The following is a 14,840-nucleotide window of genomic DNA, read 5'->3' as shown; positions in this document are numbered from 1 at the left end:
ATCACACAACGTGCCAACTTCACTGGTTTTGGGGTTTGTATATATACACGTATACACACAGACACACACATACAATTTATCAAATCATTCAATATTTGCCCACTGGCGGTACACATTTTAGATAAACAATTAAAAAAATATTACTCTTTTAATCAACCTTCTTAATTTGATTTCTAAAATCCAACATGCTCTGCCCTATGTCTTGTATTTGTGTTATGGCCCGTTAGGTCAGGCTATTCTTTGTTTTAGTTTTTGGGTGTTTTCCTGTGTATTTGGCTTCACTTCCTGTTTTATGCTCTTATTTTGGTTCCACTTACTGTTTTGTTTATATTCTCTTAACCCTAGCTTTACTCTTTCTGAGGTGTAATGAGAGGAGGCAATAGAAATAGTAAAGAAGAAGACGCTATTACTAGAATTAGATTAGGACATACATATCTAAATAGTTCATTGACATGGATAGAGAAACATAATACCTGGGCTGTGTGACTGTGTAGGACATGTTTTAATACAATGTAAGAAATACAATAGAGAAAGGGAAATACTGGGAAATAAGTTAGCGAAAGAGAAGGTTAGGTTAGTAGTGGAATATATTTTAGGATAGCTACATTTAGAACACGAAGGATACAAAGCATTATATACATTTAAAAAAAAAGACTGGGTCAAATAAAGGAATATAGAGTAGGGTTCCAGCTCGTTCCACACTCCATGTCAGAAGGTGGCGGTAATGCACACCAGAAGGTTGCTTGACAACTGCCATTAAACGCAAAAAAGAAGAGGAAGAAGAAAAAGAAGTCACACGGAATTTGAAATATTTCAGTTTAAAGCTTCACATTTATTGTAGCTGTATTTAAACTGCTTTCCACAGGTGGGTGTCAATCGATTTTAATACATTTTGCTTTACTGTTATTTTAATGTATTTAAAATGCATTGGCTCTCCGCGTGCTGCGCTCAATCGCGACTATCAACAAGTTGACTGTTTTAGCTAACAATTAGCACTGTTTGCTCACCAAGGTAGGTTACTGCTTTTTGTCATACATTTTGAACACGCCATAGCGCATCGAATCCCTGTAATTTATCATTTTAACTAGTTTAATATGCGAATATGACGTAAACCAACCTGCGCTTCTATTATTACGGCTGTCGTAAAAAACGAGACTACACTAGGTGGTTGCTTCACATAGCTGTACGTTGACAAGTGTTATTAAAGACTTCAACATGATACTGGGTCGTCACGCTTTTCTTACAGACATGTCATGTTTTGATGGTGATCCCAACTTCTGCCCAGAGTGTGGGAATGTTCTCCCTCTCCCAGGGATGCCGATCACTATCAGTTGTCCCCGCTGCTCTTTCTCCAGCCCTGTATCAGGTACATTCTTTGCCATGTTACAAAATAAATGTTCAGTCAAAGACAAATATATATATATATATATATATATATATATATATATATATATATATATATATATATATATATATATATATTAAACATGCTGCATAATCACTGTGGTTCAGTTTATTTTATTGTTTGTAAGGTGACTGGGTGTTTTGAAAAGCACCAGCAAGTAAAACAATTATTAGAATAGAAAATAAATGCATTAACGAAATGCTGCAAATGCCACAAAGCCCTGAAACAACTAACTCCATGATTGATAGATAGTAATGTACTTATACTTAATTTTACTTATACAAGGTGTCTCTAAACGCTCAACAAAAGCCAGATACAATAAAATTATAATACTTTTTAATTGTGATATATAGCCTTTTTGATATTGCGGTTCAACTTTTCCACTGAATTAAGAGTCTTATTCTTGATCTTAATTGTATTCAATAATTCTATCCAACCTACTTACAGTATACAATAGGGGTGTGGGGAAAAATCGATTCGAATTCGAATCGCGATTCTGACGTTGTGCGATTCAGAATCGATTCTCATTTTTAAAAAAATTATTTTTTTATTTATTTTTATTTATTTATTAATTTTTATTAATCAATCCAACAAAACAATACACAGCAATACCATAACAATGCAATCCAAAACCAAAACCAAACCCGACCAAGCAACACTCAGAACTGCAATAAACAGAGCAATTGAGGAGACACAAACACAACACAGAACAAACCAAAAGTAGTGAAACAAAAATGAATATTATCAACAACAGTATCAATATCAGTTACAATTTCAACATAGCGGTGATTAAAAATCCCTCATTGACATTATCATTAGACATTTATAAAAAAATTAACAATAGTGTCACAGTGGCTTACACTTGCATCGCATCTCATAAGCTTGACAACACACTGTGTCCAATATTTTCACAAAGATAAAATGAGTCATATTTTTGGTTCATTTAATAGTTAAAACAAATGTACATTATTGCAATCAGTTGTTAAAACATTGTCCTTTACAATTATAAAAGCTTTTTACAAAAATGTACTACTCTGCTTGCATGTCAGCAGACTGGGGTAGATGCTGCTGAAATCCTATGTATTGAATGAATAGAGAATCGTTTTGAATCGGGAAAAAAATCGTTTTTGAAATGAGAATCGTGTTCAATTGAAAAAACATCGATTTCCAAACATTTGATCGCTTGACCGTACGTGCGTGCCGCTATGTGCATGTCACGTACGTAACTTTGGGGACTTTGGGGAAATATATGTGCTGTATGAACTTTGGGGAGGTGAACGGTACTTAGGGCTGTGGGATTGAGTGTGTTGTGCGAGTGTTTGATTTGTATTGGCGGGTTATATGGACGGGAGGGGGAGGTGTTTGTTATGCGGGATTAATTTGTGGCATATTAAATATAAGCCTGGTTGTGTTGTGGCTAATAGAGTATATATATATGTCTTGTGTTTATTTACTGTTTTAGTCATTTCCAGCTGAATATCAGGCCCCACCCGCCTCTCACAGCATCTTCCCTATCTGAATCGCTTCCACTGCCCTCTAGTCCTTCACTCTCACTTTCCTCATCCACAAATCTTTCATCCTCGCTCAAATTAATGGGGAAATCGTCGCTTTCTCTGTCCGAATCGCTCTCGCTGCTGGTGGCCATGATTGTAAACAATGTGCAGATGTGAGGAGCTCCACAACCTGTGACGTCACGCGCATATTGTCTGCTACTTCCGGTACAGGCAAGGCTTTTTATCAGCGACCAAAAGTTGCGAACTTTATCGTCGATGTTCTCTACTAAATCCTTTCAGCAAAAATATGGCAATATCGCAACATGATCAAGTAGGACACATAGAATGGACCTGCTATCCCCGTTTAAATTACAAAATCACATTTCAGTAGGCCTTTAATGTGTGGTACACATGTTGCTGTGTTTAAAGAATATAGTGTAACGACCTGCTGAAGTGGATGTTGTGTTCTTGAGTTGCGGAAATGAGGAGTGAGGATAGACGTGCGTGTGGAAGGAACAAGATAAGTTGAGCTGTGTTAGTATAGGTTGCTCAATAAAAGTTTAAAAAGAGCGTCAGACTTGGTGTGCACTTCTGGACGCTACAATTGGTGTCAGAAGTAAAACTTTGCGCATATTGCCGCTGCTTGTGTGAGCATACTGCGCTGCTTGTGTGCTCAGCCTGCTACGTCATCGGGAGGTACGTGCCACGTGAGGAGCTCGTCGCAAAGAGAGAGTTAGGGTTAGGGAGGGACGGAGGGAGGGAGGAGAGAAGCAGCATCGACAGGTGCAGCGCGCGCTGCTTGGCAAGGGAGAATTCCGCCCTCAATGAAGACTCCCAGGTTTGATGGCAAGGTGAACTGGGAGGCATTTCATCCCACTTCTGACACCAATTGTAGCGTCCAGAAGAAGTGCACACCAAGTCTGACGCTCTTTTTAACCTTCTATTGAGCAACCTATACTAACACAGCTCAACTTATCTCGTTCCTTCCACACGCACGTCTATCCTCACTCCTCATTTCCGCAACAGCAACGCTTCCTCTTTCTTCGCCAATCACCTTACAGGCGTGCTACGTTCACAACAAAGAGGATGCAGGATAAAGTGACACAAATTGAAATTTTTGCATTGTATTATACATAAGGAAGTGTTGTGTAAGAAAGTGTTGAAAATAAAACCATCAAAAGCCATCTGCTTTTGTATAAAGATAAGTTAGGTTAAATGAAAATATTATTATTATTATTATTATTTATCTTACGGTATATCAAAAATAATTTAAACAAAATTTAATTGAAATATTGTCGGTGTGGCCCTCCAGCAGTGCTCAGGTTGCTCATGCGGCCCCCGGTAAAAATTAATTGCCCACCCCTGATCTAAGGCTTAGGGCAGGCAGGATGATTAAAAAAAACATGTACAGGAGAATAAGGTGTAACATTTAAAAAGTGAGTAATGAAAGGTATTAAAGCAATACCTACTATTATTGAAAATAAGGAATTGCAGAATTTTCAAACACTGAAGAACTGCCAACAAAGCGACTCTATGGTTAAGAAATACTGATATATAGTATACAGGGGATCGCTGAGATTTGCAATTACATTTCAGAATTAAAAAATAGCTTAAGTGTGTGAATCATGAGGCTTATGACTAGATTATGCTTTTATGTATTTAGCTTATTAGCTTCATCGCTAGCGAACAAAAGCTATTAGAGAGCAACTGGATGGGTTATTGATGCTGAATCTAATCTAATAACTACAACAGGTCATTTCATTGCAAGTCCATCCATCCATCCATTTTCTACCGCTTGTCCCTTTTGGGGTTGCGGGGGGTCGCTGGAGCCTATCTCAGCTACAATCGGGCGGAAGGCGGGGTATACCCTGGACAAGTCGCCACCTCATCGCAGGGCCAACACAGATAGACAGACAACATTCACACTCACATTTACACACTAGGGCCAATGTCGTGTTGCCAATCAACCTATCCCGAGGTGCATGTCTTTGGAGGTGGGAGGAAGCCGGAGTACCCGGAGGGAACCCACGCAGTCACGGGAGAACATGCAAACTCCACACAGAAAGATCCCGAGCCCGGGATTGAACTCAGGACTAATCAGGACCTTCGTATTGTGAGGCAGATGCACTAACCCCTCTCCACCGTGCTGCCCTCATTGCAAGTCTTGATCACGAATTGGAGAATAACGTGTCAAAAATAATAATTTTTACGAGGGTTTCTTTCACTATTTGCAGGTGGTGTCAAAACGCAACTCCCTAGTTAGAGGGGATCTACTGTACTATAAATAATACAATAATAATACTTATTTTTTTGTCTTTAATGCCTTAATTTTACAATATTTTTGTTATATACAGTATAATATCCCATTTTAGTTATGTTTGTTTAAAATATGTTTGAACAATTATCAATGTTGCTAAATTGTGATTAATTTAATAAAACACTTTGATATAATATGTATATGATGTATGTTTTACAGACAGTGGGTACAGAAAGTATTCAGACACCTTTAAATTGTTCACTCTTTTATTACAGCCATTTGATAAAATCCCCCAAAAATCATTTTATTTCTCATTAATGTACACTCAGCACCACATCATGACAGAAAAAACAGATGTAGACCTTTTTGCAAATGTATTACAAATAAAAACCTCGAAAATCAAATGTATGTAAATATTCAGACCCTTTGTTCAATACTTTGTTGATGCACTTTTGGCAGCTTTTACAGCCTCAATTATTTCTTAATAAGATGCCACAAGCTTGGCCACCTATCTTTAGGCAGTTTCACCAATTCCTATTTGCCCATTCCTCTTTGCAGGACCTCTTAAACTCCATCAGATTGGATGGTGAAGCATTGGTTTTCATCCAGGATGTCTCTGTACATCGGGTTCTTGTCAAGAACCAGATAGTCACTCTGTCAGAGCTGCAGCATTCCTCTGTGGAGAGAGGAGAACCTTCCAGAAGGACAAAGATCTCTTCAGCAAACCAACAATCAGGCCTGTATGGTCAAGTGGCCAGACGGAAGCCATTTCTTCGTAAAAAGTTTGCCCAAATGCACCTAAAATACTCTCAGACCATGAGAAACAAAGTTATATGGTCTAATGAGACAAAAATTGAACTCTTTGGCATGAATGCCATGCATAATGTTTGGAGGAAACCAGGCACCGCTCATCGCAAGGCCAATACCATCCTTACAGTGACACATGGTGTCAGCGGCAGGAACTGGGAGACTAGTCAGGATAGAGGGAATGATAAATGCAGTAATATACAGAGACATCCTGGATGAAAACCAACGCTTCCCATCTGATGGAGCTTAAGAGGTGATGCAAAGAGGAATGGGTGAAACTGCCCAAAGATAGGTGTGCCAAACGTGTGGCATTGTATTAAAAAAGACTTGAGGCTGAAATTGGTGCCAAAGGTGCATCAACCATGTATTTAGCAAATTTCCACATTTCTGTTTTTTCTGTCAAGATGGGGTGCTGAGTGTACATTAATGAGAAATAAAATGGAACTTTTTGGATTTTAGCAAATGGCTACAATGAAACAGAGTGAACAATTTAAAGGGGTCTAAATACGTTTGTACCCACTGTTTATTTGAAAATGTAAACAACTAAATGTATTGTTTATAAAAAAAAAAAAAGTTTACCTTCTGGCATTCCCAGTTTCTGCAGAGCACATCCTGGCTCTTGGACGAATGTAGTTGAGGAACACCAACTTATACTAGTCTGAATACATTTTATTCATCTTACAAGGACAGGAGCTATGAATTTGTAACTGTGGGTGTGTGTGTGTGTTTGACATCTTTTAGAGTTTTCAAATCGAGAAATTTGCTCTACGGTCGTCTTCAATCAAGTGAATAAGTCTTCTGTGGTACTAAAGAGCAGCGAGGACTCTGAAATGAAGGGTCCTGTGGTAAGATAACATTTCCTGCTTTTTTTCTGTATGCATTTTATGTGTTTTAGTGATGTGACAGGCGCAAAGGAACCGGCTCTACCATTTGAGGGTTTGTAGTAAGGCCTTGTTCAAGCTGTAGATCATTTCAGATTTTTTTGTCCATATGTGACCTGGATCAGGTTTTTTCATATCAAGTCATGTGAACTTTGCAATTCCAAATTTTTCAAATCCGACTCTGGCCTCTTTCCTATGTGGATATAAATCAGATATGTAATGGATGCGATTGCAGTCCAAACGCTCCAGTCGCACTCATCCGACCAATACATCTTTAAATAGCCATAATTCTTTGCCAAAATAGACGGTTACAAAATAAGTAGATGACAAATGTGCAGAAAAAAGGCAAAACTAATGTTTTTAGGAACTTGCGTCAATGTTCCACCATTCCTGTCTCCTAATGCTTGCCCTTTTCTTTCTTAATATTCTACGCGCAATAATTCGGTTCAGAAAACGTTGACTATGATTGCACAAAATCATTGATACTGCCACAAATGCACCAGGACTGAGAGCTGTTACACTAAAGCTTCGTTTACTTCTGTAAACACTGCAGCACGTGTGACGTTATGACGTCATGTCTGCATGCGGGTCAGATTGCACTTACAAAAAAAAACCTTTTTTTTTCGTAATGTCAACGATTCCGTTAAAAGATCAGATTTAATAAAAATCCAAATTCGACATCCTACATCCAGTGTGAACCTAGCCTAAATCAGAGGAGCTGATTCCCATGGAGTCAGTTTACTAATTTTTTTTTTTTTTTTTAACTTGTGCACACTCAGCTCGCTCCCCTGGGATTATACCATTATGTATAAGTAGTGCAGGCACATATTGTTCCTTCCGGGAGAATCTTCTCAAAAACAGGACGGGTGCTTTTGGAAAGGAAGAATCACATTATTCAAACTGAGGCAACCAGTTTTTCTTAATGTCAACGTGCTTTTTGGCATTTATACTTTGGGTTGTACCGAGTTTAGTTCCGTTTTTGGTTGTGTGGATTTGTTTTGTGGATTTGTGTTTGTGCAATTAAAAGTTAGATTCAAACATTAAAAAAAAGTGAGAATGCTTTTGTAACCGTAAAAAATGCACAAAATAAAGCATTCATAAGGCTTCACAGAAACACTGAATGAAAAAGTGTTCATCAAGACAAAAGGTATTTGCATTTGCTACTTTAGGCTGAAATATAAACTTACAAATGACACTAAGATGTTTGGAAGCCTTCTCAAAAAAAGCTGAACTTCTCATCACTTGTTAGATAATTATTATTAATGATGATTCCCCCACTGCAGATCGACAGACGTTGCTCTCGGTGCAATAAAGAAGGCATGATTTACCACACCAGGCAGATGAGGTCTGCAGATGAAGGCCAGACTGTCTTCTTCACATGTATACACTGCAGGTAATGATATCAACACTTCTGTCGCACACATGACCGTATTGTGTCAATTTGTGTGACTTTTACTGATAATTGGAATTGTGGCGTTTCAGGTATCAAGAGAAGGAGGACTCCTGAGAAGATCTAAATGATGTGCTCGCTTTCATCCATGCTGTTGTGCCCTAGGCAAGATACTTCACCAAGTGTTGCCCACATACAGTGGATATAAAAAAGTTTACATACCCTTGTTCAAATGCCAGGTTTTTGTGATGTAAAAACAACAGCAAGACAAAATATTTCACAACTTTTTCCACCTTTTAATGTGACTTATAACCTCTTCAACGCAATTGAAAAAAAACTGAAACATTTAAAAAGGTGAACAATATGAAATTAAAAACTTAAAATAAGCTGGTTACATAAATATGCACACCCTTAAACTAATACTTTATTCAGGGTATCCGCAGGGCCTTAAAAAGTCAAAAAAAAGTCTTAAATCCAATAATTAGAATTTTAGGCCTTAAAATGTCTAAAATTCTCCTAAAATCTCATAAAAGGTCTTAAAAATCTATTAACGTTACTTTTATTTAAAACATGCATAAACTTTAGTCTCGCTTTGAAATTTTTTGATTTTTTTAAGAACGCTATAACGTAACTACACAGCGGAACTAACTGCTGCCCGGTCAGAATTTATCGAACACCACCAGCTAAAGGAAAACGAGAAAGAAAAACAATAAACAGCTATTGATTCACCAAAAGAGAGAGAGAGAGCGGATGATGTTTACGTGAACGCTATGATGACGCACAGGTGTACTGTGAGAGAGAGGGAATGAAGCATAATGAAAGAAAGAAAAACACAACATTTAGCGTGTTTCAGATGTTAATAATACAGCCACGGCGTGGCTTACGAATCACGGTAAAGTTGACGGTTGATAAAAAGCACGGCATCCTTCGGCGATAAACTTCTTACGAAGCGGGAACAGATGGGGCTGTCTGTCGAGGATTTCCTTGGGAAACTGGTCGTTGATGCTGAAGTTGGATCCTTTCACCTGCCCCTTCTGCTTGAAGTGTTCTAATTTTGCCACAATGGGTTTTGCCTCCTACTCTCCGGCTTTTTGTCTCCAAGCTGGTGGACGCAGTGGAAGGTGATGTTCCCGATGGTGTGCACTGGAAGCTTGAGCTGGTGTTCCATGAAGGACTTCACGGTTTCCTCTGGATCTTCCTCTCTCTTTACAGGTGTTGTGACAAAATGTGATTGCCTGCCAAAAATGTATTTCCTTCGCGGGAGCGCGCACCGCTTGCTAAACCTGCATTGCTTGGCTTCGTCTGTCCACAGCGGATTACTAGGTATAAGACAAACACTTTATCTTCGTGGTTATTATAACGCTACGTGTTTGACATTATTTAAGCCATTATTGTGTCCGGAAAATGACAGTTTGTTGTTAGTCCGATGTTGCTTTCATAAAACCTCTTTCTTTTTGGAAAATACATAAAATTGTAACTGTTATTTCTTCTTGCACAAAATAAATATTTATAAAATGTTTGGATGTTTTAATTCATGTAAAATGTTTATTAAATGTAATATTGCCTGACAAAAAGTGATTCAATGTAACATTTTGACTAGAATACCCTTATGAGCAGTGTTGCCACAGCTACCTTGAAAAACTAATCTGATTAATGACTACCGATTACTCCTTCAGAAAGTAACTAAGTTACTTTACTGATTATCTGATTTTAAAAAGCCGATGGATGGGCTTTCCATGCAGCCTGTGCAGCACAGCACTGTATGGGAAGACCAACAAGCTCCAGCTCCCCTTCAGTAGCCTGGACAAGGAGTTCAGGGTTTCTCACACTCGAGAGGCTTTGCTCTATCATGACTCCAAGGACTCTAAAGTGGCATCAGCGGGCATCGTGGTGCGAACTGGCAGGAAGTGGAGGGCTCAGGAAAGCCTGGAGGTTGCTGAGTCTCGGCTAAGACATTGGGCACGGTGGCAACAGGCCGTGCTGGGCTGGGAGCCTTCCCCCAACCTCACTATGAGAAGGCACGTGGTAAAGACAAACGCCAGCTAGTCCTGAAGGAGGTGCATGCAGAGGTTGAGGAGGAACGAACCAGCAGGATGGTGGGTATGCAGCAGCAGGGAGCATGGACAAGGTGGGAGGGTGCACTGGAGAGGAGGGTGACCTGGTCTGAGATCAGGCTGGCTGAACCCCAGCGCATTAAGTTCATGGTTCAAGCTGTCTACGACGTCCTACCCAGCCCAGCCAATCTCCATCTCTGGGGCATGATTGACTCTCCAGCCTGTGTGCTGTGCTCCAGGAAAGGCTCGCTGGAGCACATCCTAAGCAGCTGCTCTAAAGCTGTGGGGGAGGGCCGCTACCGCTGGCGGCACGACCAAGTGCTGAAGACCGTTGCTGAAGCCATAGCTAAAGCCGTGGCCAAAAACAACAGCAGCAAGCAACAACTTGGCAAGAGGAGAATTGCCTTTGTCAGGGCTGGAGAGCAGCCACAGTCACAGACCAAACCAGCAGCCGGGCTCCTCACCTCAGCATTGGACTGGGATCTTCGAGTGGACTTGGGCAAGCAGCTCAAGTTTCCAGACTACGTCACAACAACTTTGTTAAGGCCAGACATCTTGCTTACATCAGTATTTTCACGGCAGGTGCTACTGATAGAGCTGACAGTTCCTTGGGAGGATCGCATAGAGGAGGCAAACGAGCGGTAGCGGTCAAAGTACCAGGAGCTAGTCGAGCAATGCCGGAGAGGAGGCTGGAAGGCACGCTGTGAGCCCATTGAAGTGGGGTGTCGAGGCTTTGCTGGCCGCTCGCTGTGCAAGGTGTTCACACTACTTGGCATCAAGGTGATGGGAAAAGGAAGGCCATCAAGACCACCATGGAAGCAACAGAGAGAGCCTCTAGATGGCTTTGGATCAGGAGGAGCGAACTGTGGGCCAATGCTACTGGGACACAAGCTTGGGTCTGATCAACCCTGGCTGGGTCACCTGAGGGAGGGGGTATGATGTTGAAAGACCCGAAACCTCCGGTGATCTCAGGCACATCACTCAGGATGTGTCCCAGTGCATCTGAGGATGTATCTTACAATCATAAAAGTAACTAAGTTAGATTACAAGTTACTTTATTAGTTACATTCAGCAATGCAGCTACCGACATTACCCCCGCCGCCTCAACATAAAAATGACAAGCGGTTTTGCCAATAACCACTTTATTTAACATCAAAAACTGCACTTAACATAAATACTTGTTTTACATATTAAAAAAATAAATAATGACAGTCTTTCTTTACTGGACATAAATACTTGTTTTATCTATATATTAAAAAAAAAAAAAAAGTTTTTCTTTACAGCAGTTGACATAAATTCTTTGGTTTTTTTTTAATAAAATATATGTTTTTTTACCTGATTGTTAATACTGCAATGGCAAAACCTACAAATATAAATGTAACTATTACATTATGTTGAACTTTTCTTATGAACTCTGAACTTGTTCACAACATCAGAGCAGCTAGGCGTGGTTTTACAAAACAGTGTATAACACTACATGTTAGCTCTAATTGTTCTATTGTTATAATCAAGTTATGAGTCAAACAGTGGCGTGGAGCGAGTAAACCAGTGGTTGTACCTCATTAACAGAAGCCTCTCAAACCTCCTGTCAGAAAGTCTATTCCTCATTCAGTGCAGCTTTCACGTTGCTCTCCATCTGTGCATGCTCCATCTCCAGGTCAGACGAAAATGATCTGTGATGTTCTGTGAGGCAAGTCCTTTGATTGATTGAAACTTTTATTAGTAGATTGTACAGTACATATTCCGTACAATTGACCACTAAATGGTGATACTCGAATAAGTTTTTCAACTTGTTTAAGTTGGGGTCCACGTAAATCGATTCATGGTAGTTTGCGTTAATCGTAGCGAGGATCTTGTTTATAATGGCACGAAACGAGGGCGAGTCAACTGTGCTTAAGGGCAGCTTTTCCTCGACAACATACTGCCCGACCAACTTATTTAACTCGAAATAATGATTGTATTTCCAACTTGAAAACGCGCTTCTCTCTCCGCCCTCCATTGTTGTTCACTTCGGTGTCGCACACGTGTGTCATCCTCATCCTAAAAACGTGACTTGTCGCTTACGTGACGTCACTTTCCAAGACGGCAAGAAGAAATAAAATTTCTTTTTAAGAGGGACAATTAAAAAAAATAAAATAGTAATGCACAGTGACTTGGATTAAAATACAACTTTAATCTGACCGCTGGTTTGGAAATAGAAACGCGTTAGATTTGTCGTTAATGAAAAAAGACGTCATATTGGACTAACGCGTTACTAAGTAACGCGCTACCGGCATCAGTCCTTATAAGCATTACATATATCAAAATCGAGTACCTACTGTACTGTTTACTTGTTGAAATACCTTTTACAAAGCTCAAATCTACCGAAACGACGACTTTGCTGCTGCCAAAAATTGATTTCAAGTACTATTTTGATAACGACACATCTCATCTCTGCATATTTTACTAGAATACCCTTATGAGCAGGGGTCTTAAACTCAATTTACCTGGGGGCCACTGGATGCAGAAACTGGGTGAGGCTGGGTCGCAAGAAAAGATTTCTTAAAAAAATCTAACATGCACTTTTTAATGAATTCACCTTCTTTGAATGGCTTTCCCGCCGTAGCAACATACTTGCCAACCCTCCCGATTTATCCGGGAGACTCCCGTATTTCAGTGCCCCTCCCGACAATCTCCCGGGGCAACCATTCTCCCGAATTTCTCCCAATTTTCACCCGGACAACAATATTAAGGGCGTGCCGTGATGACACTGCCTTTAGCGTCCTCTACAACCTGTCGTCGCGTCCGCTTTTCCCCATACAAACAGGGTGCCAGCCCAGTCACATGTTGTATGAGGCTTCTGCTGACACATGTAAGTGACTGCAAGGCATACTTGTTCAACAGCCATATAGGTCACACTGAGAGTGACCGTATAAACAACTTTAACACTGTTACAAATACGCGCCACACTGTGAACCCACACCAAACAAGAATGACAAACACATTTCGGGAGAACATCCGCACCGCACCGTAACACAACATAAACACAACAAAACAAATACCCAGAACACCTTGCAGCCCTAACTCTACAATATACACCCCCGCTACCACCAAACCCCCCCCCCCAATCTCCAGAATTCGGAGGTCTCAGGGTTGGCAAGTATGCCTAGCAACCAACATTCACCATGTAGCTAGCTTTGACTGCTACATCGCTCTTTTCGGTTGCTTTCTTGAAGGTTCACTCTCTCATATCTCCCTGGTATTTTGCATACTCCTCAGCATGTCTATTTGTATAATGACATTTCAAATTGTATTCCTTATGCACCGCGACTTTCTCTGTGCTAATGAGACACATCGGGGTGCCCCTGTGCTCAATAAAGAAATATTGCATCTCCAACTTTTCCTAGGATTGTCTTTGCTCATCACTAACCTTTCTCTTCACTGCAGGCTTTGAAAAAGACATGTTTGGGGTTGTGGAATATATTTGTATTTAGCCGACGCACGGAGGGGGAAATGGGGGTTGAGGTGTGTGTGTGGAGGGGGGGGGGGCAAGGTTGGGGGGGCGGGGTTTGGTGGTAGGGTGGGTGTATATTGTAGCCTTGAAGAGTTAGGGCTGCATGGGATTCTGGGTATTTGTTCTATTGTGTTTATGTTGTATTACGGTGCGGTGCAGGGGTTCTCCCGAAATGTGTTTGTCATTTTTGTTTGGTGTGGGTTCACAGTGTGGCGCATATTTGTAACAGTGTTAAAGTTGTTTATACGGCCACCCTCAGTGTGACCTGTATGGCTGTTGACCAAGTATGTCTTGCAGTCACTTATGTGTGTCTTCAGAAGCCAAATACAACATGTGACTGGGCTGGCACGCTGTTAGTACAGGTTGTAGAGGACGCTAAAGGCAGTGCCATAACAGCACGCCCTTAATGTTGTTGTCTGGGTGACAACCCACACAGCAGAAGACTCCTATACGGATCCGCATTCAAGTCGCCCAACCCGCGTTACTGTCACATTCGTTTTGGCTCCGCCTAGAGGATACAGCTCCGCCTCTGAAAATTGTACGGTCAGACAGCTGATCCTGAGCGGACTCGTGTCTGATTCGCATACGTGGACGCGACAAACTAAACCGGCGCGCGCGAGTAACCCCTGGCTGCAGCCCGCAGATCGAGGAGGGGCTTATTTTCCCTCAATGTGGGCGGGTCTCAACATTGAGCCCGCGGGCTCCATCTGGTGGCGGAGATCCGGCAGCACACATTCTCAAACGTCAATAAAGCTACTTTTAACTTGTCAAATGTATTTTTTTACCATGAAAAAACAATTTTAAAAAAAATATATATATAAACTATAGTATGAAAAAAGGTTAATGTATTTGATAGACTTAGACATTCCTACTTTTAACTTGTCAAATGTATCTGCCATCTTTTTTGTAGTTTTATTCCTTTTTTATTATCTTCATTATTTTCTGTATTGATCCTACACTATTATTGTGTTTTTTTTTGTTACTTCTGATATGGCCTTGCCACGGTTTACTTGCTTATTCATTTATTTATTTTTTGTGTCTTTTTATTTTGTATTGTTTT

General features: G+C 40.5%; 1 protein-coding gene across 1 annotated transcript; it reads left to right on the top strand.

The window, feature by feature from the left end:
- The first annotated feature begins 715 nt into the window (after positions 1-715).
- On the top strand, positions 716-8,460 carry polr1h (RNA polymerase I subunit H). Its single transcript, XM_062055063.1, has 5 exons — positions 716-865; positions 1,247-1,366; positions 6,704-6,807; positions 8,127-8,236; positions 8,326-8,460. The coding sequence occupies exons 2-5, from the start codon at positions 1,249-1,251 to the stop codon at positions 8,348-8,350; spliced, it is 357 nt and encodes a 118-aa protein (XP_061911047.1). The 5' UTR covers positions 716-865; positions 1,247-1,248; the 3' UTR covers positions 8,351-8,460.
- Positions 8,461-14,840: the final 6,380 nt, after the last annotated feature.

This window comes from Entelurus aequoreus, linkage group LG08, assembly GCF_033978785.1.
Source record: "Entelurus aequoreus isolate RoL-2023_Sb linkage group LG08, RoL_Eaeq_v1.1, whole genome shotgun sequence".
Lineage (NCBI taxonomy): Eukaryota > Metazoa > Chordata > Actinopteri > Syngnathiformes > Syngnathidae > Entelurus > Entelurus aequoreus.
The sequence above is the reverse complement of the archived record's forward strand: the minus strand, read 5'-3'. Positions and strand labels throughout refer to the sequence as shown.

Coding starts and splice junctions, on each gene's coding strand:
- polr1h (XM_062055063.1), top strand. CDS start 1,249: ATGTCATGTTTTGATGGTGATCCCAACTTCTGCCCAGAGTGTGGGAAT. Junction 6,808..8,126: donor CTGAAATGAAGGGTCCTGTG/GTAAGATAACAT, acceptor CCCCCACTGCAG/ATCGACAGACGTTGCTCTCG. Junction 8,237..8,325: donor TTCACATGTATACACTGCAG/GTAATGATATCA, acceptor GTGGCGTTTCAG/GTATCAAGAGAAGGAGGACT.